Below are 20,835 nucleotides of genomic sequence, written 5' to 3'. Positions count from 1 at the left end.
CCATTTTACTTGTCAAATTTTTTACATTGCTTGTTCTAGTGAAGTAATCAGTTTGGCGTCTGGACACCTAAGCTGAAAATTTTTTTTAGATTCTAAAAATTTTCCCAAATCTATACAGAAAATACATTAGGAAGGATAATATTCAGCCAAGCTTCAGTTCTATAGCATTATTTTTCTTGTTTATCTTTAAACACAAGCTAACATACAAGAAAAAACAAAGAAATAGAAGATACATTTGATAAAACTTTAAAAGGGACAATTTACAACTGAAAATGGCTAATCAAAGCTTTCAAAAATACCCTTATCTATAGGTACAACTTATGGAAATTTAAAATAATCTTGAAGAGATAATCAGTGATCATCTAAAGTGGGTAGCCTTTAAACTTCTTTACTGTAAGTTTTAACCATTTGAAAATGAGACTAGCCATAACTAACAGCAGGCCTTTTTCGTTTTTATTTCTGGTGCCATGAACCTAGCCATAAAAAATACATGTTTCATAGAAGTTGTTTATGACAAAAATAGCCAAGTCTCTACATTGTTCCACTACAGATGTTTGGACAACGCGAACACAAAGTTAGGTGCCTTTTTGAGACTTTTTACAAATATAATAATTGTTTTACTTGCAAACATACCCTCACCACCCCCTGCTGGTCCCATATATAGCCCTACAATATAGATTTGTGCAAAAGTATAAAAATTTCACCTAAATAACAGAATGTATTTGTATTCCTAAATCACCTTTAAATAATATTTGATCCAACAGACCAGGAATTCCTTTATAATCAGATATACATCTAGTGGTTTGGACATATTAAGGATCCCATTCACAAGGAAAACAAAGCATCAGCAGATGCAAAATAAAATATAAATATATTAATAAGGCCTATACATGGAGTCATAAGGAAGGGGGGAGGGTGCATGTGTGAGTGAAATGATTAAAAGATTTCCCAAGAATTGATCATAGTCAAATGACTATACACAAAAACTCAGCCATGAGTAGTAGAAGATCTATATCATGTTTGTCTATGGTACCATGAATCTTGCCTTAATAATTATCCCAAACTTCAAGAAAGGCATTTGTCTCAAAATTAATCGCAATCAAACAAATACTAAGCAAATTTACTATAAAATAATACAGAATATAAGAGGTTCAATGACTTTTTGAAAGCAGTGACCAAAATATAGCCTAAGTGAGCATCTTGGATAAATGACTACAAGCAGTCTTCAGAAGAACACAACTATGAAAACAAAGAAACCAATAACAATGTAAGAAACTCAAAAACCCTCCAATAAAATAAGGGCAAACTGATAATCCCCAAATACAACTTAGAAAGTAAAAATAAAATGATAAAACAAAAAATAAAAATTATATAAACATAAAATAAAAACAAGTAATAATAAAACACGGTAGAAATAATGTAAATAAAAATATATGAATTTGAGCTTATCCTTAGGTTCAATACCTCATAAAAATTAAGTCAAGACTAACAAAAAAAGTTCTTAATTACTGCTATTCAATTTCACAACAGATTTATACAATCCCTTATTGTAATATTTGCTCTTTTAGCAGCAAGCAAAAAAAACAACAAAAAAACAAACAAACAAAAAAAATTAAATATGACTCTTTGGTTGGTGTTTTTTGTCCCTTCAAACCTGTTACTAGTGCAACTTTCAAGCTTCTGGGGGGAGGGGCATATGCACTCAAATGAGCCTGCTGGATCTTCTCCTGTGAGTTAGATTTTATTGGTTTCTATATTTTATAATTTGCAGTATATTTTGTTGAACAAGGCATTAGTTGTCTAGCTAGGATGTTTGCTTAATTTGCATATAGTAACTGTCTTCAGGATATTTCTCTTTAGCTTTCTATATTTTGAGGAATAGAAACACAGTTCATTAATTTGCAGCATATTGAAAGCAAACCTTAAACTAAAACTTACTGTGGCATCATCTGTTACTTTTACTATCACCATTCCATTATCATGTGCATATTTTATAGTATATCTTACCTGAAAATAAATATGAACAAAAAATTAATTCACAAAACAAAAGACAATGAGACAACACAGAGAATGAGAAATTTTAAATTTCTAGACAAAACATAGTATGCAGAAATCTTTGAGACAGTCTACTCAGCACATCTTAAGTTTGAAACAGTTTCACTAGTAAAAGGCTACCTTGACAAGATAGGAACCCTTGGCCTAATAATAAACTCTGTGCTTGTGCAAACAACATAAAGAATGGACAGTTTGTATTGATTGTAATTTACTACTTCTTGAAAAAGGTTAATAGTACATAAAACCATCTTTCAAGTTTAAACCTAATGAATTCCGATTAAAAATGTTTCAACAAACATTTTTCTCTGAGTGTGAACACAATTTTTTTTTTTGAAACAGCTATTAGAATATAGATTTTTAGCACCTTAGATTTTGCATTAATAAAATTAAATGTTATATAGGGAGTTTATTTTACAATGACAGTGTTAAATATATTGGTATATTTAGCATTTAATAGAGGTTTTACAAACTGAAATCTAAATTAGGGACAAAGATGTACCCATCACTTTTGAGTGGCTTGTATCCCTCTTCAAGGGGCACTAAGGACAAACTTCATAATTCCAAATGGCAACCTTCATTATACATTCTACATCTGGAGTCTATATGGTAACTAAAGGAGCTAGTGTTGTTGTTGAAGCAACTCTATTTAGCTTATGTGATGCTCAATCACAGTGATTTCCTTGCAGTTAGCAACAAAACTGGACAAGATAAATTTTAGAGGCTAAAAAATTGATGAGTATGAAATGGTACCAAAACAATTCCTATACAAAACTTTGCATGACCAAAAATCATCTCAACTTTCAGGGTTGATGTGTTGGAGATACAAAATTTCAAAGTACAACCCCTATAGACTGTCGCGTCTGAAATCTAAAAAGAGAAAGAAGCAGGTTTTACCTGAAGAGTTTATTAGATTTTACTCAACTTTTACCAGAAGACTTTAATACTTTTCTTTTGACCCTTAAATGCTTATACATTTTGTTTATGATCACCCCCCTGCCCCCATGACCACCAACTTCTTGAATCATGTAAATTATAAGTTTATAGCTTCTTATAAGTGTGTCATTTGAAATTTAAATATAACACTACATTTTCTACCGAAAAGGGGTTTTTACACCCAAGATCTTGAGGAACTAGATACAGTTGTCCAATACATTGAATTTGTTATGAGCAGCCTTCTGACTTAGATCTGCACATGGACTATTAATCAAATTTTAATACTAAATTAGGGTAAATATTTTTTTTTTATATCAGAATTGAGACAAGTAATAGATCAGTCATGTACAGTGGCAGTTCTGGCCTCTCTTGTGCCTGGAGCAAAATCTTGATTAATACCCCCCTCCCAACTAACATGAGCCGTCCTGGCCGAGTGAGTTGGTGTGATGGATTCGGGATCCCTTGTCTGAGAGGACGCGGGTTCGAATCCCAGTTTACCCAATTCTTCAGTTTGGGATGGGGGTCAGTGGCGTGACTCTGTAAGCTTAGCCAGAGTTGACCCAGCTCTAAATGGGTACCTGGAGAAATCTGGGGAAGGTAAACAGGAAGGGTGTGCGAAAGCACAGGATGGCTGGCCCCCAACCCCCATTGCACTTCCTGGCTGAAGGGCCAAGAAACAGAGATCAGCACCGCCAGTACAGACTGTAAAGTCTAATGCCGTATCCTTTACCTTTTTACCTTTTACCCCCAACTAACTCCCACACAATTTTCATTGATTAGTAAAAATATTTTCAATTTATTGATTAATTATTTTTTTTCTTTTAATTTATCAGTCCTTCTACTTCATTTTAATAAAAATAAAATTAAAAAAGAATACAAAATGACAATAACCATTAGACTATCTATTTAAATTTTGTACCACCAAAATTTCTGCACCCAGGACAAGTACTCTGTCCTCCCTTAAAACTGCCTCTGGTTGTGTATACAATCTTCTAGGCCCTGTAAATAAGAAAGAGGTAGACATAGTAGCTCAGTACTTTACCCCCAACCCAAATGTACAAATATACATTGTAGAGTTCTCCATTTAAAGTGATCAGACATTGATTTTTCTTACTGATTTTTATATTTATTTTGTAGGTGCTTGGGTCACAATATAAGCTTACTTACTTACGTGATTGATAATTGCCTGGGTGCCGCATACCTGCTTGATGCATAAGAGAAAACTCCACATGGTGTCAGAAGTCTGAGGAATACAACATGGAATTTGGAGCTTGCCCATCAATAAATTGGGATGCAACAAACTTAAAAGTTGCCTGGTCACACTTCAAACAGCATGCAGAACTTATGTTTACAGGACCTCTAAGTGAAAAAACAAGTGCAGTGAAATGCTCATACTTGCTGATATGGGCTGGTGAAAAGGGCAGAGACATTTTTAATACATGGACATTAACTGCCGATGAAACAAACAATGTCAAAACATATCTAAGGAAGTTTAGTGAACATGTTGAACCACTTGCGAACCCTATATTTGCAAGATATCAGTTCCACAAACGTAACCAGAGAGACTGTGAATCCATAGAACAGTACCTCACTGAGTTGCGCATCACAGCAAAAGAATATGCATTCGGAACGACCAGTGATGAAATGATCAGAGATTGACTAGTTTTTGGAGTTAAGCAAGACAAGATTTGGGAACGACTACTTAGTGAAGGAGCAGGACTAACTCTAGCTCGTGCAATAGCTACATGCAGAGCTGCAGAGGCGACCCAAGCACAGTTGATGATAATGTCCAACCAGGAACATCCAAAAGTGCATGTAAAACAAGAGATAGATGTGGTAACAAGGCAGGGACAAAAATGCTACAAATGTGGTGGCAGCTTCACACCTGGTCATGTATGTTCCCCAAAGGACTCAGGTGAAGGGCCAAAGTGTTACAATTGTGGTGGAGTGTTCAGCAAAAGCCATCAGTGCCCTGCCAAAGGGAAAAGCTGCATAAAATGCAAGAAGATGAATCACTTTGCAAAAATGTGCAGAAGCAGTCAAAGGAACATTCATAGCATTGAAACAGAAGAAAGTAGTACAGATACATCTTCACAGTATTTTATTGAAAGCATCCAAACCAAGGAGGAAAAGAATAATGAACCAGTGGCCAAACTGTATCTAACAAAAGAAGGAATCAACGTGGAATTCAAAATTGATACAGGTGCAGAAGCAAATGTCATACCAATGAAGACCCTTAACAAGATGCATCCACAACCAAAATTCAGGCCAACATCTGACATACTTACAAGCTATACTGGTGAATCCTTGAAAGTACCTGGTACCTGCCAGCTAGAGGTTCAGTACAAGAACAGAGAGCCGCAAACACACAAGTTCTATGTGGTGGATACAGACAAGAGACCTATACTTAGTAGGCAGACCAGTGTATCGCTGAACTTAATCAAGTTCATATACAACATAGAACAGACACCAGTAACTAGTACTACGGATGAGATTCTAGTAGAATACAAAGACGTGTTCGAAGGCATTGGTAAAATGCCTGGAAAATGCAAGATACACTTGAAGCCCGGAGCAATACCATCAGTACAACCACCAAGAAAAGTACCCTTGGCAATCCAGGACAAACTGAAAAGCGAACTGGAACGACTGGTCTCCCTCGGGATAATCGAAAAAGTTACTCAGCCAACAGAGTGGGTAAACTCTATTGTCATAGTGCAGAAGCCAAACAGTGATATCTGGATATGCCTAGATCCTGTAGAATTGAACAAATGGATACAGAGACCACATTATCCGATACCAACGTTTGACGACATTGCAAACAAATGTCACGGAGCTCAAAATCTGTTCAAACTAGATGCTAGAAACAGATACTGGTTGATGGTACTTGATGATGCATCATCGGATCTGACAATGTTCAACACCATGTTTGGGAGATTCAAGTGGAGAAGATATCCATTTGGAATAATCTCAGCTCAGGATGAGTACCAGCACTGGATGGAGGAGGCTTTTGAAGGATTGGGTCTGGGTCTAATAGTGGATGACATAGCAGGCGTAGGAACAAGTAAAGAAGATCATGACATGCAACTGAAAGCAGTCCTCCAAAGAGCAAGGAAAAAGGAGTCAAGTTTAATCAAGACAAATGCGTATTCAATGCAACAGCCATTCCATATTTTGGCCATCTTCTAACCACGTAGGGTGTCAGGCCAGACCCCAACAAAACAAAAGCAATTGCTGAAATGCTGGAACCAAGAAACAAAGAGGAACTGCAGACGTTATTAGGGATGTTCAACTATCTCTCCAGATATATACCAAACTTATCAAGTCTGAACCAACCTCTACGAGAGCTTGGAAAAGCTAAGGATTTTGTCTGGACAAAGAAACACAGTGATACATGTCAAAGTATTTGCAACTCATTGTGCAAACACATCTCATATTTCAATACTCACTGCCAGGAAGTTGAGGTAATTGTCGACGCATCACAACATGGGTTGGGAGCCCAGCTACTAGTGGAAGACGAAACAGTAGCATGTGGTTCAAGATCATTGAGTGACACAGAACAAAGATACTCTCAAATTGAGAAAGAACTACTCGGCATCGTGTTTGCATGCAAACATTTTCACCAATATATATTTGGAAGAAAGGTCTGGGTCATTACAGACCACAAACCATTGGAAAACATTTTGAGAAAACCGATCAGCAAGGCTCCACCCAGATTACAGCAGATGATGCTAGCCATCCAGCCATACGACCTCAGGTTCACATACAGACCTGGACAAGAAATTCCTGTGGCTGATACCCTATCACGTTTACACACACACAGACCCAGAAGAAGATCTACAGGCTGAATTGCACGTGCATAACATTATGAAACACATCCCAATCAAAGACCAAATGGTGCAAAGCATCACAGACAGTACCAAACATGACCCAAAAATGCAAGTTCTAGCCAACACCATCAAAAAAGGATGGCCAGAGCACAAAAAACAGTGCCCAGCTGAAATTCAGGAGTACTGGAATTACAGAAACAAACTGGCAGCATACCAAGGAATCCTCTTAAAGGGTGATCGAATCATAATACTGGGGTGTATGCGCCAAGAAATCATGACCCGTCTTCACACAGCCCACCTAGGCATTGTCAAAACAAAACAACGTGCACGCTCATGCGTTTTCTGGCCAAACATCACTGCCGACATCACCAAGTATATCTCCAGATGTGAAATATGTCAACGATCCAGTGATTGCCAGCCAAAAGAACCTCTCATAAATTCTGAAATTCCTGAGTACCCATGGGAACATGTGGGTACCGATTTACTGTTCTGGGAAGGAAGAAATTACTTGGTAACCACTGACTACTATAGTAGATACATCAAACTTGACAAGCTAGACAGTACAAGCTCGGGAGCCATAATAACCAAGCTGAAAAGCTAATTCACACAACATGGGATCCCATGAATACTTACCTCTGACAACAGCCCTCAGTTCACAGCAGACGAATTCAAAAAATTTGCAGAACAGTGGAGAATCACACACCACACGTCCAGTCCCAGATACCCTCAGAGCAACGGCCTCAGAGAAAAAGTGGTCCAAACCATAAAAAGGCTTATGTCAAAAGCACTGACTGACAGATTAGACCCATACCTAGCTTTACTTGAGTATCAGAACACTCCCGTAGACGATTTAGCATCACCAGCACAACTGTTGATGAATCACCAGTTAAGATCAGTTATGCCGTCAGTAGAGCATAACTTTGTGTCAAAAATCGTGCCCAAAGAGGATTACAAGGCAGCAAGACAAAAGCAGCAAGAAGCCAAGAAGGGGGCTTACAACAGAGGTACACACATGATCAAACCTTTTGCACCAGGCCAGCAAGTATGGCTCAATAAAACTGGGCAGGCAAATGAAAGATGGATTAAGGCCACAGTAACTGGTATATACAATGAATCAAGCAACCGCTCAGTGACTGTAAAGACAGAAGATGGAGCTGTATATAGACGCAACAGGAAGTTTATACGTGCCAGACCCACTACAAACAAGTGCACCTACCTGCAAAACAATGTGATGCCGTTAACAAACATGGAGGTGCCCATGGAACTTGAACCATTGTGCAAATCCCCCCTAATCACGAGCCCATCAAGTGATATCAGTTGGAGGTTTAGCCTGCCTGAAGAATCCTTTCAGACACCAAGAGCAAACCGACAACCAAACCCTAAGGAACCACAAAGCACACCTCCTGGTTCCAAAGCTGCAGCTACAGCACACCCAGTACAACCAAATCTGAAGACGACAAGGTCAGGAAGGGTTATAAAGGAGCCAGCCAGATTAAACCTTTAGCCATGAAACCCCTGTTGGATCACTTGAAGAAGAACAAATCCAAAAGAAGGAAGATGTAGAGTTCTCCATTTAAAGTGATCAGACATTGATTTTTCTTACTGATTTTTATATTTATTTTGTAGGTGCTTGGGTCACAATATAAGCTTACTTACTTACGTGATTGATAATTGCCTGGTTGCTGCATACATGATTGATGCATAAGAGAAAACTCCACATACATCACAAATTATTTGTTTCCATAGTAGCTCAGTACTTTACCCCCAACCCAAATGTACAAATATACATCACAAATTATGTGTTTCCAATGTGTTTTTCTGTTTCTTGATTTCATCATAGTTGATTCAATTTAGAGGTAAATAGGCTGAGACAAGAGGATTGTTCTCCTTTTGAATGCATGGACATTATTGCAAAATGCATAGGACTTATGTAATTTCAGTAAAATTGGTGCAAACAGTATTACTGGCTTTCATATAAAGTGAATATACCACTTGATGCCTTTTTTAATGCTGTTTACAAATATAATAATCGCTTCTACCTCAAATTCAGATTTAAGCACTTTTTGACCTCTTAAAAATGACCTATATATGGGGTCATGACAAATCTGTAATAGTTTAGAAACAAATTTGGGCTATATATTTGCACATCAGGGGGGTGGAGGTAAAGCATAGCATATATTAAATATGTAAACTAACCATTGCTGTATTTTTTTATGTGTTTGTGCTGTTGCACTGGTGATTTCTCTTCTCATTAAAATTCAATGTGCACAAACACACACAAAAAAAGATACAGCAATGGTTAGTTTACGTATTTAATATATGCTATGCTTTACCTCCACCCCCCTGATGTGCAAATATATAGCCCAAATTTGTTTCTAAACTATTACAGATTTGTCATGACCCCATACATAGGTCATTTTTAAGAGGTCAAAAAGTGCTTAAATCTTAATTTGTGGTAGAAGTGATTATTATATTTGTAAACAGCATTAAAAAAGGCATCAAGTGGTATATTCACTTTACATGAAAGCCAGTAATACTGTTTGCACCAATTTTACTGTAATTTCAAATATAGACCAAGTGTATCAACACACATGTTTCCTTCTCAATAGCCCCTAATCTATGGTTATACCTTAATAGGCTTTATATGCTTTAAAAAAAAATCTGCAAATTTGTTTCCAAATCTAATTTTGCTAATAAGATCAATCAAAGTAATTACAGTAGCCTATTTGTACAAATAAATCCCCTACCATTCAAGCTGTACATTTATTGATGTATTGCAGAATCGTTTTTTTTTCTTTCAGCTTAGTGTGAGACAAGACAAAGGAAAGTGACAGAATTGATGAAAAATATATAATTTAGGCTATAAGTTTTAACATTAGAAGGGGAGCAGGATAAAGTATTTGGACAGTGTGGAGTTAGAAAACAGTTCTTACTACATAATGTGCAGAATAATTATAGCTAACACATTAGGTATGCAGACCTGCTATACTTTAACCCCCCCCCCCCCCTAATGTGAAAATATATAGCCTGAATTTGTTTGTACGGCATTATTTTTTTTATTGTACTTCATTAGGATCAAGTGTCTGAAAAACAAATTCTAAGAATAATAGGTGGGAGGTATATTATACCAGTTCCATGATTACCATTTCAGAGTCAGCTACAAATGATAATTTTAACCACAAGCTCTGTCTCTCCATGGTGACCCAGTGTATTTTATCTGTTATACATATTAATAAATTGAACTTGATGATAGTGAATATATAATTTGATGCCTTTTTTATGCTTTGTCATAGCCTAATTCAATTATTGCTTCTGGGGCAAAGTCTTTTCAACTTTGCTTGACCCACCAAAATTTAAAAGCATGTTTTTATAAAAACTGGCTAGAGAAAAAAATTGCCATTTGTAGCTGATTCAAGAATGATTATTATCATTTTCCTTATTCTTATTAGAAAATAATATTTTAAGAACAAATTTGCAGAAAATTTGAAAGAGCTAGAAACCTCTCAAAAATGATGCCAGTTTTGCTGTGATGTTATTCATGAGGAATTTCAGGCACTTTTAGAAATATTCTGCTAGACCCCACTAAAGGCTCAAAAAAGAATTAGGGTAAAATTCTAGTTAATTGACTTCTTGCTATCTCAGAAAGGGTTTAGGTTAGGAAAATGAAACTTTCAGGGATGGATCTACAGGCTAAAGTATATCCCAGGAAGGTATTTTAAAGTACCCACCTCCACTCCTTCTCCCTCTAGAGGGTCCTGAAATTTGCCTACATGACAGGTCTATACCTATTGAAATTTTGACAAAACAAAATTTTACCTTAATTTTCAGTTACTAGTTGCTTTTTCCCTGCCTTTAGTTCTGAAAATGCAATTCCTGTTATTTTAGTAGAATTTTGAGCCATATTAATGTTTTTTTTTAAATTTAGGAAATGTATTTACACATCTTTAAAGCCTTATAAAATGGGATTGAGCAAAGTTATGAAGCTGAAAACAATCTTGTTGTACTTCAATTAAGCAGAAGATCTATTTTGCAAGGTTTCACTTTTATAGCACACATATTTTTAAAGGTCATCAAAGGTCAGGGCCCTCTAGAGAGAGAAGGAGTGGAGGTAGGTACTTTAAAATACCTTCCTGGGATATACTTCAGCCTGTAGACCCATCCCTGAAAGTTTCATTTTCCTAACCTAAACCCTTTCCAAGATAGCAAGAAGTCAATTAACTAGAATTTTACCAGGAATTAGCCCAAGAAATAATTAAAGAACTATGGAACAATATAAGAAAATTCATCAAGTGATGTATTCACCACCATTCTAGCTAAATTGTGTTGTAAAATGAAAATTTACTATATTTTTTTTAAATAGCCTACATTTTTACACTTTTGTTTAGGCTAAAATGTGCACTTTTAGGCTCTTTCAATTGTTGAAGGAGCCTAAAACTGCTATTAGAGGAATTATTACATTTAGCAAGATCATAAAAAGATATTAAGTTATTTATATTTAGGCTACTAGCCTACCACAACTAATTTTGAAAACAGGATAGTCAAATGCGCATTGTTTATAATTTTACTGGAATTTGGAACTAAAATTCACAAAAGACTGAATCTCAAGATTTTTTTTCTATAACAAAGGTTGACTTGTAGGCTAAGCATAATTCCCTAGCTCAACTATATGAATTAGCAAGGAAGCTATACTCTAACTTTTCAAGTTAAATGAATAAATAGATTTTATCAAACCTTTGATGGGTTTTGTAAGTATAGAGTTTCAGCTAGTCTTTCAAATTCTTTCCAATCTTTGTATGCCGGCATTCCAAAATCTTAATTTTTTTTTTATCTGTTTCTTCAAAAAAGAAGAATCAAGAAATTTCCAGCGTTTTCTAATTTATATGGCAAACTACCGAATTAACCAATTTACTAAACCAGTTTTCTCATCTTGTTGGGCGGTGTTGGCCCGTGACGTAGAAAAGTAAAACTATCAATTGCTTTGAATAATAAACTAAGTTTTCCTTTTAGTTTTGGAAGTATATTTTCACCTCTACAAGTTTTTATCGTTTGAAGTTATGCACGTTAGTCCTTTTCCTATTACCCTATTTATCAGCATATATAATCGCTTTTAAAATATTTAAAATTGCAATACACATAGAGAATTGTTTTAAAGTGGGTCCAAAATTTAAATAATTCTGGTACTTTTGATTTACCAAAATTTTTAAAATGTAGACATAGATGAAAAATCGTTCAATGTTTGTTGTTATTATACCCAAAACTACCAAATGTAGCTATTAAGTAAAAAGTGCACCAAGAAACAGTTGTGTCAAAACTCGTCAAAACGCAATTACAACAATGATAGTTATACCTAGCCGATGTCACAAAGAATCATTACGCTCATAGAAGACCTTTATTCGTCAGCTTTTATCATAATGACCTCTACTTATGAAATATAAATACACTACATAGTAAATTGGAAATACTGTGCACTTTTGGTTTTAGTTATGTGTTAATGTATCATTAATTTTGATTTTACTTGGTACTATTTATAGTGAGTAAAATCTTCCCTCTAAATAATCCACAGCCGCTGTGGGATTAATCTTGATTAAAGAAATTTTAAACTTAATTTGTGTACAGGGTTGTGAGGCTTGGTTATTATAGCTTCAATTCATGCCGAAAAAGCCAAAAAAGAAAAAACAATATTCAGATAGCAGTTCGGAAACATTTAGGTCTTGTTCATTCATTGCTGATGATTTCTAATAGTTTTCATGATGGAAATATTATTTGACTTTATTCAAGCTTGTCGTGGGGTTAATGCAGCTCTTATCTTTTCTTTGAAAAAACTTCTTTTGAAGAAAGAGTTTGTATTAATTGACATTGTCCTTCTCATTGGCTAATAAAATAACATGTTAAATATTTTAAATATATTTTTAATAATGGTTGTTCAATTATACTTAGGATCAATGGTTAGGCAAAAAATATTCAAATACTTGAGTCAACATCTGCTTAATTTTAGCATTCTTTAAGGCTGATGGAATCCCAAACTCACATCACGGTACAACCTCGAGTATAGACAAGTATTAACTGACTATCTCCTTCCACATGGCCTACAAACTTCAACCTAATTCCTTTAACATTTCATGAGATATTGCAGATACTCCCTTTTGGTAGTTCTTGATGCACCTAGTTTTTTTTTACTACTACGACTACTAACAACTCACCGCAGCATCAAGCGGCCTGAGGCCAACATAGCTACGCATTCTCCTCCTCAATCCCAATCCATTCAAAGCCTCCCTCTTTATACCCTCTCAGGAAGTTCCCATTTCCTTGAAATTTTTCTTTATGATACCCTCCTTCCCCAATTACGGACGACCTGCTTTCCGTTTACCCCTAAACGGTTAGCCATAAAGGACAATCTTTGGTAATCTGTCAACCTTCATCCGCAGAACGTGCCCTAGCCACCTCAACCGTTCTATCATTATAACCATAGAAAGGGGGATTGAACCACAATTACTGTACAGCCTACTGTTTGAAATACGGTCAGTCAGCCGGGTACCTAGAACAATCCGCAGGCAATTTCTCTGGAAAACATCTAGAAAATCTTCATCCACTTTTCCGAGTGCCTTGGATTCTAATCTTGGATTGCAGACTTATCTTCCTATTCTTTCAAACATTTTTTAACTTTGAAAAATACCCTGATCCTTGGCTATTGTATTTTTAACATCTTTACTACTCCCACAGTCTCTACCAATAATGCTTTCAAGGTAAGATAAGCTGTCCACCTAATCAATCCTTTCGTAATTCATCGTCACCCTTTCATCTTCACTTATTCCTAGTCTTAGTAACTTAGTTTTCCTAACATTTATTTTCAAGGCTATTTTAGCACCTTGAACTCACCAAACCTTTAAAAGCTCATTCATTTTGCTATCACTTTCATCTAGGATGCTTAAATCATCACCATAATCTAAGTCCAGGAAGGTTTTCCTCCGCGTTTGATACCGTGGTCTCCCATTACGTTTCTTGTGCTTCTTAAGACAAAAATCATCAAAATGATCAATATAACGATGGTTAGAACACAAGAATGCTTAACTCCTTATTCAATACGAAAACAGCTGCTAACCTCATTTCCTACCTTAACGGCAGCAGTGTTATTCTCATACAGAGCACTAATCATTTTAATGCATTTGTCTGGTATACCATACAAGGAGAATACCTTTGCTAAAGCTTCCCTATCAACAGAATCGAATGCTTGCTTATACTCTATAAAACTGACTACCAAAGGTGTTTGATAACTCAGGCACTTCTCAGTTATTAACCTAAAAGTGAAAATTTGGTCGATACATCCTCTACCTTTTTTAAAACCGTGCTGTTCTACTTTTAAATTTTATCTAAAAATTGTATTCTATTACTAAGTAATTTGATACCTACAGATACCAGAATAATGCCTCAATAGTTACCACACTCACTCTCATTGCCTGTTTTATACAGTGGTTTAATTAAGGTTTTCCTACAATCGCAAGTTACTTCCTCCTTTTCAAAAATTTAAAAACAAGTTAAGGATTTGATTGAATTTCGCAAAAAAATTTTGATCTCATTCCTTTCTTCTCTCAAAAATTCAGATGAACTTTAAAGAACAGACACGGTAAAATGCAAAATTCGTTAACTGTAGTTTCGTTAATTGTAATTTGTTTGTAATTGTGCAGCTTTTGCTCTTTGCGTGCAGCAGAATACTAAAGAAGCTAAGGACTCAGTTCATCTTGGGGAAGACGAAAATACCCTTTGGCATTTAAATTATACCCTGTCAGGAGGCTTTAACTAGGAAAAGTTTGAATAATAGAAGCCACAGTGCATGTAAAAGCAAGTGTATGCTGCTTTCTAGATCCATTATAGCAGGCAGAGGTGTCGCAACAGAGGGAGGTGGAGCACCCCAAACTTTTGAGATTCGGTAAAATTTGGACCAAATATAAGAATTGCCTATAGTTAAAGTCGAATCAAAATCTAAAATTGTTCCGCAAATTTGAAATTAAGTTAAGGATTTATTAAATTTCGCAAAAAATTTTGATCTCATTCCTTTCTTCTCTCCAAAATTCAAACGAATCTTAAAGAACGGTAAAATGTGAAATTCGTTAACTGTAGTTTAGTTAATTGTAATTTGTTTGCAATTTTGCCAAATCGGCTCAGTTAAAAATAAGAAGTGAAATCTGTTTCTGACTTAAGATAAGTTATTCGCTTACCAAATTTACTGGTTTTGCTTTATTTTTAATTTTTTGTTTGCCAAAGTGTGAAATGAAATAAAATAAGCAAAATATGGCCTTAGTTGCAAGAGTTCAAGAATATACTTTCAACTAATGGCTTCTTAGAAAAACTCGAGCTAAAGTTTTCATCTTTGTTTTAAAACAGAATAACGATTGAAGGTATTATTCGCCCGATTTCAAGTACGCAGAATTCAAAACAAATCAAAACTGCTGTGGCTTTTTCAGTACAAATCGTAGATCCAAGCAATTCAAATCTTTTATAAATACATGGCATTCTGATATGGTTTCACGAAGGAACAACAAATTTTACGCAAAAGAAGACATTGTAATTGTCTAAACTCCAAACATTTTGCAGCTTTGCGGCTTATTGAGTCCCTTGAAAGACGAAAACTGATAATCCTTAATCCAAAGATTAAAAAAACAAAACTTTGCAATGAAACACGCTGGAAACTAGAATACAGGAACAGGATGACCAAGGGAATGAGAAAATACGGCTGATGATGTGAAATAGATCTTAAAAGTGAGTAATTTTCATGGATTTATAAAAAGCAAAATAAGATCTGTAAGCTTTCTTTATCTGTTAGATCTGTAATAAAATAAAATAAGATTGTTGTTAGCCATTTAAAATAAGTTGTCAAACTATGCTTCAAGAAATCAAGAGGGCTGCTCCAAGTGAGAGGACAAGTTCTTTAAGAAATTCTTCTGGAACAATGTGGGGAGGCTCAAGTTACTTAGCACGCTTGCATACTTATCAGTCCGGAATCGACAAATCACTGCAAAAACATAAGGCCAATAATAGACAGATAGATGGCACGCCACGGCACCTATGGTACCGGTAGCATGCTGCCGTGTCGCCGAAATTTTTCTTCGCGCCGTCGTTTCTTTCATCGGTGAAGCACCACTATTAAATCAGTGCGGCGCCGGGGTCTATTAGTATTGGTACAATATTACTGGCATAGCCTTTTGACAACCTCTTTGCATATAGTATGTTTTGATTTAGTTTAACTTACTCCTCAACATTCTCTGAAATTTTCAACTTGATACCCTAGCCTTAGTAGCAGTCCCAATGTAAATAGTAGTAGCAGTAGTAATGGCGCCCACGTATTGCATTTTAAGTCAATTTACCCCCTCCCCCCATAAACCCCTGAAAGTTCAAACCTAATACCCTATGCCACTCCTAAGATAAGCCCTTTTAGCAACCTGGTTAGACATGGTTTGTTTTGATCTAGATCAACACTCCCTTCAACGCTCCCTGAAAGCTATACCTGAATGCTCTTGACTTTTTTGGAGATCAAAGGTTAAGCATGTTCCCTTTTCAAGATAATAAATACTATATTTAAACAATGGTGATTTGCATTACTTACAACCCTTGCCTTGTGGGCTGTAGGGGGGGGGGGGTCAAAATCCCAAGAGGCATAGTTTTTGAACTTTTAAACTATGCTGGATAAAATTGTTATCTGAAAATTTTAATTGGATGTGTCTTGGGGCTGATGGGCAAGGGAGGGGAACTGGTTGCCCTCCAATACTGTTGACTCTTAAAAAAACCACTAGAACTTTAAATTTTCAATCAAGCAAGTCCTTTCCGTAGTTTCTACGATTAGATAAAAAAACAAGTTTTTTTTTTGACGGAAAGTAAGGAGCGACATTACAACTTAAAACGAATAGAAATTACTTCGTATATGGAAGGGGCTGCTTCCTCATCAAAACCCCGCTCTTTACGCTAAAGTTTGAATCTTTCTCTTAACTCTACTCTTTAAAACGGTAAAACACTTTAGCGTAAGAGCGGGGCGTTGATGAGGAAGCAGCCCCTTTCATATACGAAGTAATTTCTGTTCGTTTTAAGTTTTAATGACGGTCCTTACTTTCCGTTAAAAAAAAACTTGTTTTTTTTAAAATTTAATTTCTGAACGTTTTTGAATCAATGCATGTTTTGATTTTGGCTCTCCGCAGATGAATAATTAGACCGAATTTGCATATTATTTTTTTGGCTAAATGGCTAATCTCATAGTTTTGATCGAATGATTTGGAGAAAAAAGGAGCGGGGGAGGAGGCCTAGTTTCCTTCCGATTTTTGGTTACTTAAAAAGGCAACTAGAACTTTTAATTTTTTACGAATATTTTTATTAGTAATAGATATACGTAACTTACAAATTAGCCTACGTAACGAACTTCTGTATTCTCATGTTTTTATTACGTATATGAAGGGGTTCACCCCCTCGTCAGTACCTCGCTCTTTACACTAAAGCTTAACTTTTGTCCCAATTTATTAAGAATGACCCCTGAATCATACAAGCCGTAGAATAAATAGTTGAAATTACTAAAAATACTTTAGCGTAAAGAGCGAGGTATTAGGAGGAGGTGAGCCCATCATATGCATAATAATTTCTGTTCGTTTTAAGTTTTAATGCTTCTCCTTTCTTTCAGTTGAAAAACTTTTTCATATGAATTTTTTATTGTTGTTTTTTAATAATGCTAGAAAACCTTGCGCTCCTCTCATGAGAATTTTCTCCCTCTATGAAAAATTCCTCCAAGGACAATTCCCCCAACACATCCCCCTCTTCTCAACCCCCCGCCCAACCAAAAATTCCCCCTGAAAACGTCTGTACACTTCCAAATAACCATTATTATTGTAGCTTGTGGCCCCTCCCATGGCAACTGTGGGGGAGTAAGTCGTCGCCAAAGATATAGTTATAAGGTCTGAATAAAATGGCTATCTCAGAATTTTGATCCTGTGACTTTGGGAAAATAATTAGCGTGGGAAGGGGCCTAGTGCCCTCCAATTTTTTAGTCATTTAAAAAGGGCACTAGAACTTTTCATTTCCGTTAGAATGAGTCCTCTCGCAAGATTCTAGGACCAATGGGTCGATAAGATCACCCCTTGAAAAGAAACAAAAACATACACATGAACACGCATCCGTGAATATATATATATATATATATATATATATATATATATATATATATATATATATATATATATATATATATATATATATATATATATATATATATATATATATATATATAAAAATTATATATATATATATATATATATATATATATATATATATATATAATAGCTGTTGGGGGTACTTCGTCCCCCCCCAAGCCCCCCGCGAGCGTAAGTCGTTACGCGCCATATTAGTCACTACGCGCCATTGCAGTTGTGTCCCTGTGTCCCACCTGTGAATATATATATATATATATACATATATATATATATATATATATATATATATATATATATATATATATATATATATATATATATATATATATATATATATATATATATATATATATATATATATATATATATACATATATATATATATATATATATATATATATATATATATATATATATATATATATATATATATATATATATATATATATATATATACATATACATATATATATATATATATATATATATATATATATATATATATATATATATATATATATAAATATATATATATATATATATATATATATATACATATATATATATATATATATATATATATATATATATATATATATATATATACATATATATATATATATATATATATATATATATATATATATATATATATATATATATATATATATATATATATACATATATATATATATATATATATATATACATATATATATATATATATATATATATATATATATATATATATATATATATATATATATATATATATATATATATATATATATATATATATATATATATATATATATATATATATATATATATATATATATATATTTAACTACATAAAACTTGCGAATATACAACATTCTTGGCTGTCCCATTGTCTGTGCATATAAATAGATTGTCTGGTTTACCGACTCTTGAACATACAACATATAATTGTCCATGGGAAAAACAATCTGTATTCAGATCTACACCTCATTATTCTAATGATTGCCCTTGAGCTTTGTGGATGGTGATTGCTAATCGAACATTCCCTGTGTCCCCGTCGTCATTTATATATCCTCCTGTGCCCCCCGGCGTCCCTGTTGTTGTTGTTTCCCAGTGTCCCGGTCGTCATTTGTGTCCCGGTGTCCCAGTCTGTAATTTCTCTTTGAGTGTCGCGGTCGTCATTTATATTCCCTGTGTCCCGGTGCTTTGTTGATGGTGATTGCTAATCGAACATTCCTTGTGTCCCGGTCGCTTTCTCTTTGAGTGTCCCGGTCGTCATTTATATTCCCTATGTCCCAGTGTCCCAGTCGTCATTTGTGTCCCAATGTGCCGGTCTGTAATTTCGTCAGTCGACAAACATGACGTCAGTCGACACACAAACATGACGTCACTCGACAGACACACAGACAACTTATTTTTATATATATACATATATATATATATATATATGCATATATACACACATATGTATATATATATATATATATATATATATATATATATATATATATATATATATATATATATATATATATATATATATATGTATAGTCAAATACTAAACTCTCCCTTTCAATTTCACCTGTCATTTAACATCATTTTTTAGGAGTCATTAACGTCATTACAGCCGGATGTTAGCCATCTCATCATCCTGTGAGTACTATTTTCACTTATTGACTATTTTTTGACCAAATTCCACCGTAGTTAGAAGTAGATTATTTATTTTACAAATTCATATCAGGTTGTTACCATTGCTTTCTTCATTCCATGCATCAAATCGAACTAAGATAGGTTACCATTTATTCCTATTCATACAAACCTAGACATTAAAGTCCCATTTATAAAAATTCCATATTTTTGTCCTGGGAGATTGTCTATTTGTTGCTGCAAATGTTTGTAAAACTCATAAGAGTCAATGCTTCCTCCGTCAGTCAGTTCTACACGCGCATCTATCACAATGAGTAATACCTTACACTTTTCGGTCATTAAGTTAGCAGCTTAATACCTTTGAGGCGTAAGCAAGGCTTAAAAACTTCTTTATTCTTCATTTACCTTACTCCCTGCACATGTAACCCATAGTTTTTGCCTGTATGAGAGTTCAACATTACCTCTTTGTATGTTTTTTAGTCCTGGTGAATGATTTGCTAAAACTCCGTAACAAGTTTAGCACAAAATGTCTGAATGTGTCAGTCAAAATGTTAATATTATAGTTGTCTTTCAATGTCGTTACGCTCCAGTTGAAATCCTCATATTATTTGGATAAATGAATTACGGTCATGGCCTCAAGGAAAGAAAAGGTTCCTACTACAGATTAAATAAAAAAAAACAAGTTTTTTTAACTGAAAGTAAGGAGCGACATTAAAACTTAAAACGAACAGAAATTACTTCGTATATGAAAGAGGCTGCTTCCTCATCAACGCCCCGCTCTTTACGCTAAAGTTTGACTCTGTCTATCAATTCTTCTTTTTAAAACAGTAAAAAACTTTAGCGTAAAGAGCGGGGCGTTGATGAGGAAGCAGCCTCTTTCATATACGAAGTAATTTCTGTTCGTTTTAAGTTTTAATGTCGCTCCTTACTTTCAGTTAAAAAAACTTGTTTTTTTTTATTTAATTTCTGAACGTTTTTGAATCAATGCATGTTTTGATTTTGGCTCTCCGCAGAGGAATAATTAAAACGAAATTTGCATTTTTTTTTTTTTTGGCTAAATGGCTTTCTCATAATTTTGATCGAATGATTTTGAGAAAAAAAGAGCGGGGGAGGAAGCCTAGTTGCCCTCCGATTTTTTGGTTAATTAAAAAGGCAACTAGAACTTTTAATTTTTTACGAATATTTTTATT

The 20,835-nt window shown here is 34.6% G+C and overlaps 1 protein-coding gene across 1 annotated transcript; it reads right to left on the bottom strand.

Moving 5' to 3' along the window:
* Window positions 1–1,938: 1,938 nt before the first annotated feature.
* On the bottom strand, window positions 1,939–11,897 carry LOC136031405 (signal recognition particle 9 kDa protein-like; the record flags this gene model as incomplete). The annotated part of the gene is given in 2 exon segments (XM_065710949.1): window positions 1,939–2,007; window positions 11,547–11,897. Coding segments are annotated over 2 exon segments (141 nt in total), but the record flags the coding sequence as incomplete, so codon positions are not given.
* Between the last annotated feature and the right edge of the window lie 8,938 nt (window positions 11,898–20,835).

This window comes from Artemia franciscana, chromosome 9, assembly GCF_032884065.1.
Source record: "Artemia franciscana chromosome 9, ASM3288406v1, whole genome shotgun sequence".
Classification (NCBI taxonomy): domain Eukaryota; kingdom Metazoa; phylum Arthropoda; class Branchiopoda; order Anostraca; family Artemiidae; genus Artemia; species Artemia franciscana.
This window is presented reverse-complemented; position numbering and strand designations above follow the sequence as displayed.